Genomic DNA, 11,368 nt, shown 5'->3' with positions numbered 1-11,368 from the left:
CCTGTGCCTCTACTTTCGTAAGGAACTGATAACTTCTGTTCATGCCAGAACAGAGGTACAGTGCGAATGACCGTAGAAAGAATTTCATGATCAATCACAACGAAATTGACCTGCACCGTCTGGGAATCAATTCACAGTCCAAAGTTCTACCATTTGAGCCAACCTTCTCACAAAGAGACTCCGTGGCCTTTTAATACACCTTTAAAGTCTCGGAGTGTAAAATAATTTTGTGAAGGAAAAGCCTCTACTACAAACCAATGAAACATCGTGTCTTTAAAAAATGTGAAAATGTTAGTTTTATTGTTTTGAAGCATTTAAGTCATAAACATTTTTGTAGAAATTGGGCATTATCTCGACAAAATCGGTTGGGTTACAACATAGTTATAAAAAATACCGGAATCTGACACAAAATCATCGTGGTCCGTATTCAAATGGTCACAAAGTATCACCACTTTGATACATGCCTATCAAATATAAACGCATTCATTGAAATTCTTCGAAACCAATTGTCTACGGACAGAAGTTCTTACGGGATAGTACTAACGTGCATACTCTATTGTTCTCCACAGTGTTCCTTTAGCCTTATTTAAGAAAAATAGCCATATAAAAGCTTACTGAATGAAATGACATACAAGGAAAAGTAGAGGTACCTGTTCCTGTAACCACATAATTACTCTCCTATAGGTGCGAACACTTCTTCGGGCGTATAAAAAGAAAGGAATCGAAGCAGGGTTGTTTTTTGGTTATAATCAACAAACATCATATTAACAGTACATCAGTGCATACATAGTGTTACAAATTATATGGTATATCGAATGATAACACGTTAATCAGTAACAATTAGTGATTGGAATATGGTATGAATACGCTTTAAAAAATCACTTATCATACTTCAAAAACAAGAAATCTTAAAATTAATATAAAATTCAATAAACTTAGTTTAATATAATATTTTATTGCATATATAAATATACATCAATTTTACTCACAATATACAAAAGGGTTGGGCCAAAAATTTTTTGCAACGTTATCGTGGGCATAAAAGATGGGATTAAGTCATTTTAAGTCTCAGATTAAAATAATGCATTAATTAAGTAATTTTACAAAAGATTTTGAAGGAAAAGAAAAGAAATGAAAAGTATCGTCAATAAACTGAATACGACTATAAAAAATTAATCAAAATACAGATGCATTCATATTCTTCTTCCTAACTATATTGTAATGTAAACGCAAAAACATAGTTAACAATTTTAAAACAGTCCATGATAACAGATCAATAAACAAAACAAGATATATCAAAAAGTTTTAATAAAGTAACAGTAAAAAAACTTAAACATGTATCACTCATGCAATAAAAATGAATGAACGATATGTAATTTAAGAATTAATTAATACATATCTAAATATAGAAAATATAAATGAATAAATACCTGTTTATAAATAAAAACCCGTTAACAATTTGTTTACAATCAAGTCAATATATATTTACATTAAGACTTCATGTATGAAAGAAACGAACTTAAACCGTGTATACATTCAATACAAATATATAATTATAAAGAAGTATATAAAATCAAAATTAACTTTAGCTGCAGGGTTCACCGCATGATATAACATTTACAGTTCAAATCAAATGATGATTAATAGAATCAAACCGGTGATGTTAATAAAGATTTTCACTGAATAATTACAATGATGGCCGCTTTGAAAATAAAATGTACACTGTAATTTTCATTTTAATAAATCTACACGCATTATATGCAGTCATATTTCTCCATGGTGTAAACCTACTCTATCTTTCAACTGCTAAAATTGAAAAGTGCTTTATGTTTAAATCACATGTGGTTTTATTCAATTGAAATCATCCTCGCTAAGACTTTTATAATATCACAAATCGATTACTTTAAGGAAGAAGAAATTAAAAAATATATAAAAATACTATTTAAAACCGGGTGATGCTCACCGAACATGTTTTGGACATACAAAACATCTTGTTAATACCTCCTGTAGTTTCAGAGTTATGTCCTGGACAATGTTCGAAGTATAAATAGGGAACAAAGGGCAATAACTCCACAATTAGACAAAATAGAGTTACGATTCTTTTTCACTGCATCTCTACTCAGCTCAGTGAGATCTATCAACCTACAAAGCTTTTGTTGGTACCTCTTGTAGTTTCAGAGTTATGTCCTGGACAATGTTCAAAGTATTAATATGAACAAAGGGCAATAACTCCAAAATTAGGTAAGCTAGAGTTACGATTCTTTTCCACTGCATCTCTACTCAGTGAGATCTATCTACATGTACTACAAAGTTTTGTATTGATACTTCATGAAGTTTCAGAGTTATGTCCCAGACAAGAAAAGACGACGGACAGATAGACAGACAAAGCGGCGACTTGATGCTCTCCCTTTGGGGAACATAAAAAGTAAAATCAATTTAAAAATAGTGACAAATCAGCGTTGCTGTAGATAAACCTGGTACTTGGTAAATGCGGCTTCTTGAGCGTTAATATTGTCAATCACTTCTCATTTCTCGGTGTAAAGTTCATTATATGACGGCGGTGCGGCTGGCTCCCCGTTAGCGTCAGTTTCCGGTTGGGGCTGAGGCATAGCAGCGTTGATTCCAACAACATCCGATCTGCCAGCTATCAAACGCTGAAAGAAAATAAGCTGGCGAGTATGCATGGTTGGATTGAACGCACCCTCTATCCTGACATCGGGTGTTTCCAATATTCTCACCACCTGCCACCCATGCCGTCCAAAATGTTCAATCACCGGTTCCCAGTCTGTCGTGACGTTTGTCGAGGCTCCACCAAAACCGAGGCCATGCAACTCAGTTTTTGTTCTAAACCAATGCTCCACCATTGTTCCTTCATAAAATGGCGTGTTATCATTCAACCGTGACGATGGTTTTTCAAAAATCCAAAGACAGTTCTTATTCTGCGTTACATTGGCGGTGAAACCACTCATCTGACTGACGGAGGAGACAGAATAGTCCTCAAATATCTCCACCAGTTTCCAACCAGTTCCCAGATACTGGGACATTATAGCTTCCCAGTTTATGACCGAGTGAAACTGACCATGTGGGAAGCTTTGTTGGAATGTTGAAGTCATCGGACAGCTAACAACTTGATAAACATATCTCTCACTAGAGGGTGCGCGGGGTACTTCGTAGAATACGTCAACGGCAACCTCTGTAACATTAAAGAGAAAAATCAATGTGCAATTTCAGCATAAAAATGAATGCCTGAGAACTTAATGAGTTGTTTATTTGCAAGATTTTCTATTACCGGAAAAAACACATAGCTAGTAAACCAATCATTCTAAATCGTCATATTTCAGCAATTAGGTAAAGAGTGCACATTAATTCTGTATATTACTGACCAATTCTTCCTAGGTAACCGACAGATCTTTAAACACAAATCCTCTCAGAGTCAATCCAGTTGAACCTAATTGATTACAATATACATGCATACTGGACTACTTGCAAATCCGAGTTCTGTAGACAAAATACTCAATGAGCATATTAGACCAACTTAACATTAAAAGTAACATTAACTTAAGAATATTATACAAAATAAGACAAAAATATGTCTGAAAGTACTCACGCATCATTGGCATGGTGCCAGTTGCCCAGTATTGTCTTTGTGCTTGACGCTGCATCATTTGTCGCTGCATCTCAATCTGTTGTCCCGCCATACCAGTTAATTCTACACTGATCAGCCGTCCGCCACTCTGTGAAATATTGTTCAGTGTTTGAAATATATGATTATTGTCGGTCGTACTTCCGGTGTGAGCACCGGCATTGAGAAACACGTTACCAGACCACTGCATGAACATCTGGTTGATCAATGTAGATTTTTCAACACGTAACTGCCACTGCTGTTCCATTTCTTCTGGTAGCAGCCTTCGGAATATACCTTGGAATTTTATATTAACTTGGCTATGGCCAAGGGAGGCAAATCCGTAATTTTTTGTAGAACCAGGTAGAGAAACGAATACTAGCATTTTAAAGCCTTGGTCATACATTGCAGCGAGCTGTGGATAGTACTGTTCTACGTTAGTTGACTGGATTGATAAGTTCGGATCCATGAAGCTGAAATGAGCTTGTACATCAAGCGTCGCATTGATAATGATGTGATGATATTGGATGGGATGACCGTTATAGGGAGGCAACGGCGGCAGGTTGACCATCGGTTGTCTAGGTAACGCTTGCCCATGTGACCTCTTTGAGTCAGCTTTACTTACTGACATCCCCATGTTGCTACTTCTGTAAGCATAAAAAGCATATTCTTTTACTGATATGTGCATACATATTTTTTCCAAAATAGATCTCGAAATCTCTTAAAGAGAGTCCGTTCTGAAGTATATAATGTCCCCCAATTCTTTTACATTTCCTTAACCAGATCCCTTCCGGGATGCCGTGAAGGCAGGGTCAATCCATCCTACGTAACAATGTTGAATTGGTGACTTATTTTGATTTAGACTGGAGTGAAAAAGAGGATAACTTTTCAAAAAGCCGTTTTGGAATTGAACACTGCCATTGATTGTGACTGTCAACCCAATATCACAAATGAGCACAGGAAGGGCTGAAACTTGGTTGCAAGACAGCATGAGAAGACGCCACCGATAAACTACAGTAGTAGACTGGCATTGTGCATATAGTATGGTCTAAATGTGTTTATAGTATGGTCCCAATGTGTTTAAACTATCAGTCAATATAAGTAAACCTATCAAAAATATATAATAATTACATTTTTCCCATCGAGGTTATGGAAGGGGGGTGGGGGTGATCACTGTTGTTAAATTCATAATAAAACTATTTTAATATCTTATGTCACATCCCTGTATACATCAGTTTATACACTTTGCATATACAAATAAAATAACATCATCAAATAAATATACATAGCCATCACACAGTAAAATTTACAGTTAATGTCTTACACTTGCTAAAATATAATATCAACATTATCGAAACACTAATTTCATTAATATGTAAATATAATCAGATCACGCGGTACTCCAAATTGATTTGTAAGCGTACCCACACATAGCGTGTTAACCATTCTAATGTATAATAAATGTTCATTTTTGTGTTAATTAGTCTGAATACCTATCGTCAGTTATATCACTTTATTCTATTCTTACAGACATAATTTCTATTCTAACAGACATAATTTCTATTCTAACTGACATAATTTCTATTCTTAAGACATATTTTCTATTCTTACAGACATAATTTCTATTCTTTAGGACATAATTTCGATTCTTACGGACATAATTTCTATTCTTACATACATAATTTTAGAATAGCATTGCTGGTTTATGTAACACAATTACCTCAGTATAAAAACTACATTTTATTAACACGAATTTTGTAAACCACTATAACATATGTTAGAAACAAACTCGTATGTTCAAAACAAACTGGTATTTTCACTTTTTACTTATTTTGTTGTTCTGTTATTTAATTGTAGAAAGGATCGTATATAGCACTGGTGCTGATTGTATAAATTTTGAATAAATAAACTTACTGTACTTGTGTTTTATTCTCTTAAGTATTTTTCTTTACATTCCTTTACATTTCAGCACCAATACGTTCACACAAGTCATAATAAAGATAGAAGGTAGAGTATAACTTTTGTGAACTATTTTGTATTAAATAGACCGTGAACGACATATAAATAGTGTTAATGTTTACTTAAACAGAAAACATAAGTGAAACAGCGAATACTAATATTGATGAAAAACATCAACCAGAACGGAAACAGCATCACTTGTTGCACAATTGACCGTCTGACTCCAAATTACTGTCCATCCCTCCCTCCTTCCCCACCCCACACATACAAATGTCATATACATGTCAATGCAAATGAATAATTGAAACATATAAGACATGTATATATACATTAAGTCATGTATATATACATGTATTTATGAATGGTCAATAATCAGCATATCTGAACATTACAATAATCAGATAATCAATTTAACCACAGTTTTCTAGCAAGTATTAGAGATACAACCGTGGACGATGTTGAAGGGCGCTTACTTACAGTTTGATACTCAATACTCAAACCATAGAACTTTTAAGTACAATATTTCAACTATTTTTTTTACTGAAGAGACAGTTTGACTACGACGCTTTGTTTACATTCACTTTATTCAACTTTGAAGCATTAAAAAATTACATATGTTATTACATGCACTTCCGTTTAATTAGTAATTAAAGTTAAGCATGTGGTACTAAATTCTAATAAACAGGTCAACTTAGACCAATGTTAAAAGTGGCTGGCACAGAACTATGCTATTAACGTACTCGGAAATAAGTGATGCCGTGATTTCTTTGATGTTGACATTAATATTAGAAGGAAGTTATATTAATAAAGGGAAGTAGAAGTAGTCCTATATTTGACTTATTGTTAACATCACTTAACATAAAGGTAGTCAGATACCACTTCCTCCCCTGGCGTTTCCTCCCTGACGGTTCTCTCCCTATTTTGGGGGATAACCGGCTGAATATTTGCAAATAAGCAGACTGTTCCTCCCCATATTTATTTTTATTAATGCATTATTATTGAAGTATTTAAATGTTCAGCTAGTTTTAAGTCTTTATCTATATAAATACTCAAGTGTAAGCGATGTAATTTTGTAATCAAGAAGCATTTCTAAATCATTGTTTTTATAGGGTTTATGTTATACATTATCAGGGCTTTTCCTTTCTATAGCTGGACCATTTAATCAAAAGCATCTTCCCGTCTAAAAAATTCTTTTGAACTTATATTTTCCCCCTAAAAATCAGTTAACATTAAGAGTTTTTGTCTTCCACTTTTGCAATAATAACATGTTATTTCAACCCAAATTTAATAAGTCTGAAATTTTGTGAAAAATACGTTCATGTAGACACTTCAATTTAAAAATGTGCATCTAAAATGCACCAGAAGCCACCGTTTAACATATAGATTTCACTTTTCCCACTGGGAAGGATCCCTAGACTCCCTACCCCGTTAGAAGATGGAGTTCGGTCTTTGTACAGAAGTCCCTTCCCAGCCGAAAATTTATGGATCTGACTCTGTTTGTTATTGTGTTGTTGATTTTTCTTTGAACTTAAAGAGTCATAATAAATATTTACAAATTTACAGATTAATTGTTTTTAATTCATAAAATTCATAACACAAAGCATAAATTCATATTAGTTTTGCATCTTTTATTCATATTTATTCTATTTCATTTATTTCTTTTCTTCATATATAAATCAAAATTAATAAACATATTTGAGTTTCCCTTTAATTCATTTCATTAAAATTTATTAATACTTCATTAATTCTTTACTCCAAGTCATATTTTATAGATTGACAACTATTTAATTTCAAAGAAGAAAAATCCAAAAAAAAGCTGATTTTTCTCTTTATTTGGTAATATATAATATATAGCAACAATGATATTGTTTCATGTTAACAACTACATGGTCTTAAATCAATTTTGTATACAAAAGTAAATTTATGTGAAATGCGATTATATACCAGTTACTGCTTATTCATTTTCTAGAGAACCGTCAGGGGAGGAAACGGTTTTGGGGGAGAACTAGTCAAAATATTTTAACCTACGGGATTTTTAGATAATTTTTGACATGGTCAAAATCCCAAAGGGCGTAGCTCTGATCGCGTTGATATTTCGACTGGGAGAACCGTCAGGTGAAAGAACTGGTAAGTGGTAAGGGAGAGAATAGTCTGTCATTCGACAAAAATATAGTCATAGTCAGCCAGTAACCGTATATTTCTACAGTATGCTTAGCTAGATAAACAAAAGTACTCTACCATGTCTATTCAAAATGTAAAAAGTATCTATCTACCTTAGTTCATGTAACTTCTAACCAATGTGCCTAAGGCCCTTTATTTGGGAGTCTAGACTACAGAAAATATTTCAACCTTTAGAAACGTTACTTCCGATAACAGGAAGTGTACAGTTATAAACACTGATAAACCAGTGTAGACTTATTTATACACTGAATGAAAAACATCTTAAGAATGAATAAACGGCAATAAAACCAAGCACTTGTTATTAATATTTATGTGACTGGATAAAGAAAACAAAACAACATACCTTGTAAATATTAAAATCAAAATGACGTATTGAATTATTTTGCAATCGATATGTAAACAAACATGGCGTACTACTTTAAAAGGGAGAAAACTGTTACGGTTGTGTAAGGTAAATATAAAGCTGCACGGTTCACTTGGGGTGTGGAGCTTAAAACGCCTTTAAAATCCAAATAAAATGTATATTTGTCAATCCCAGCACATGCACTGATCATATATATAAAAAACTTAATATAAGCCGTTTTGAAAAAATGTCTATAATAATACAAAAGATAAAAATGTTCGCCGGAAAAAAATCGGGTCTTTCTTATGGCGATCAATCGCTACAGTGATTGTGGGCCATCAACCGCTGGGCACTAGAACACTAAATCTGTGTATTTTCTTCCTCGGTCCGCCTATCATACAGCTTATTACGCAACGTTTAAAAAGTATTGTAGAACTCTATCAAATGGAAAAAATCTTTAAAACATTACATATAAAGAACAGTGGTGATCGTAGCGAATGGTTGTCCAGTCAGACTTATTATGATAATTCGTATATAATTGCTTCTTATAGCCCTATGAAAATAAACTGGCTAACGTCTCGGACTATATTAATTAATATTATCATATCAATATATACTTTTATTTTTTATGGCTTCAAAACGAGCTGTACATTGCCTCTTGACAATAACCACGAATCATATTATGGTTCCATGTAAAAACTGAGATGACTATATATTGTCTCTTGCAGGTAGCCACGTACACACAATGGCCTCATGAAAGTACATTGATGGTTAAAGGCCGAGCTTGTTTATATATCCCGCACAGGATTACATATGCTCTCTTGGAAAAATACCACATATTTACCCGCTAAACAAGAGTATTACGTCTCCTATGTAGCCACGTATGACCCCATAAAAAATTCTAAACGGTTGCATTTGTTTCTATTACTTAGCCACGTATGGCCCCGTGTAAAAATCTTAAATGCTGGCAGTTATAGACTGTCTATTTGCTTGTGAACAACAACATATGGCCCCGTGTTAAAACTGAAACAACCGTAGTAATAGACTATATATTTCTCTTGCAGGTTGCCACGCATGGCCTCGTGAAAATACTTCAACGGTTAAACGCTGAACTTGTTTATTTCTCCTGTACAGGGGTAAAATATGACCACTTTGGTAAATGAAAGATATTTACCCCCCCCTAGCAAGAGTATAGCGTTTCTTATGTAGCCTCGTGAAAAAACTTAAAGGTCGGCAGTAATAGACTGTCAATTCGCTATTATGTAGCCACGTATGGCCCCATGAAAAGTTCTAAACGGCTGCATCAAAGGACTGTGTGACTGTTTCTATTACTTAGCCACGTATGGCCCCTGTAAAAACTTAAATCTCGGCATTAATAGACTGCCTATTCGCTTGTGGACAGGCAAATATGGCCCTATGTAAAAACTGAGATGACTTTAGATATAGGCTGTATATTGCCTCTTGCAGGCAGCCACGCATGACCACATAAAAACACTTTATTGGTTAAAGGCCGAGCTCGTTTATTTGTCCCGTGCAAGAGTACACACGCCCTTTTGAAAATACCAGAAGATTACCCCCAAAGCCAACGTATTGGGTCTCCTACGTAGCCGCTTTTTGGGACCGTGAAAACTTATAAAAAGGTTGCAGCAATGAACTATGCATTATTTCTTGTACTAAACCACGTATGGCCCCGTGTAAAAAACGTGAATGGCAGCAGTACTGGTCTGTCTATTCGCCTGTGGACAGCCACGTATAGCGCCGTGTAAAAACTGAAATGACTTCAGTAATAGGCTGAATATTGTCTCTTGCAGGTATCCACATATGACCTCATGAAAATACAATAATGGTTAAACGCCGAACTTGTTTATTTGTCCCGTGCAGGGGTACATGTGACCCCTTTGGAAAATGACAGATATTTAACACACTAGCAAAAGTATTGCGTCTCCTATATAGCCACATATGGCCCCATGACAAATTCTAAACGGTCGCAGCAACAGCAATGGACTGTGCATTGTTTCTATTACTTAGCCACGTATGGCCCCGTGTAAGAAACTTTAATGTCAGCCGTACTGGACTGTCTATTCGCCCGTGGACAGCCACATATGGCCCCGTGTAAAAACTAAAACGACTCTGACTTTAGTAATAGGCCCCGTGTAAAAACTAAATATAGCGACTTTAGTAATAGGGGACTATATATTTTCTCTCTCAACGAAGGGGAGAGAAGGATTATAGGGCCATAATAGTGGCTAGCTCCGGGCGAATACGACAGTCGTACTACCGAGATTTAGGATATTTTATAGATAGAGTACCTAGATTAGAGTTTAGATAACTATAAGGTATATATAGATATATATTACACAGAGGATAATGTTGCATAGAGAGAGAATAGGAGGCAATATATAGAGAGATATATATATATATCAAAGAGAGAATACGTGGCTACCTTGCAAGAGAAATATATAGCCTTTTACTAAGTCGTTTTAGTTTTTTACACGGGGCAATTGGTGGCTGTCCAGAGGGATAGACAGTCCAGTACTACCGAGATTTAAGTTTTTTTTACACGGGGCCCCTACGTGGTACCTGCAAGAAAAATATAATTGCCTATTACTAAAGTCGTTTTAGTTTTTACAACGGGGCCATATGTGGCTGTCCAGGGCGAATAACAGTCCAGTACGGCTTGATCATTAAAGTTTTTCTTAACACCGGGGCCATACGTGCTAGTATAGAACAATGCACAGTCATTGCTGTTGCCTGCGACCGGTTTAGAATTTGTGTTCATGGGGCCATCTGTGGCTATATAGGAGACCAAATTACTTTTTGCCTAGGTGTGTTAATTGTCTTTTCCAAAGGGGTCACAATGTACCTGCACGGGACAAATAAACAATTCGGCGTTTAACCATTAATTGTCTTTTATGAGTCATATGTGGATACCTGTAAGAGACAATATTCAGCTATTACTGAGTCATTTTCAGTTTTTACACGGGCTATATAGCGTTGGGCTGGTCCACAGGCCGAATGACAGACCAGTCTGCTGCCATTCACGTTTTTTAACACGGGGCATACGTTGGTTTAGTACAGAGAAATAATGCATAGTTCATTGTTGCAACTTTTATAAGGTTTTCACGGTCCCAATAAAGCGCTACGTAGGAGCCCAATACGTTGGTTTGGGGGTAATCTTCTGGTATTTTTCAAACAGGGGTGTGGTACTTCTTGCAGCGGGACAAAATAAACGAGCTCGGCCTTTAACACATAAAGTGTTTTTT

At 35.2% G+C, this 11,368-nt stretch overlaps 1 protein-coding gene across 1 annotated transcript; it reads right to left on the bottom strand.

The window, feature by feature from the left end:
* Window positions 1-732: 732 nt before the first annotated feature.
* Window positions 733-8,168, bottom strand: LOC132760051 (uncharacterized). The gene is made up of 3 exons (XM_060751935.1): window positions 8,106-8,168; window positions 3,608-4,269; window positions 733-3,193 (listed from the first exon to the last, which is right to left on the bottom strand). The coding sequence occupies exons 2-3, from the start codon at window positions 4,257-4,259 to the stop codon at window positions 2,526-2,528; spliced, it is 1,320 nt and encodes a 439-aa protein (XP_060607918.1). The 5' UTR covers window positions 4,260-4,269; window positions 8,106-8,168; the 3' UTR covers window positions 733-2,525.
* Between the last annotated feature and the right edge of the window lie 3,200 nt (window positions 8,169-11,368).

Source organism: Ruditapes philippinarum, unplaced genomic scaffold (genome assembly GCF_026571515.1).
Source record: "Ruditapes philippinarum isolate M1 unplaced genomic scaffold, ASM2657151v2 ctg15739_1_1_1_1, whole genome shotgun sequence".
Taxonomy (NCBI): domain Eukaryota; kingdom Metazoa; phylum Mollusca; class Bivalvia; order Venerida; family Veneridae; genus Ruditapes; species Ruditapes philippinarum.
The sequence above is the reverse complement of the archived record's forward strand: the minus strand, read 5'-3'. Positions and strand labels throughout refer to the sequence as shown.

Coding starts and splice junctions, on each gene's coding strand:
- LOC132760051 (XM_060751935.1), bottom strand. CDS start 4,259: ATGGGGATGTCAGTAAGTAAAGCTGACTCAAAGAGGTCACATGGGCAA. Junction 3,194..3,607: donor TGGCACCATGCCAATGATGC/GTGAGTACTTTC, acceptor TTAATGTTACAG/AGGTTGCCGTTGACGTATTC.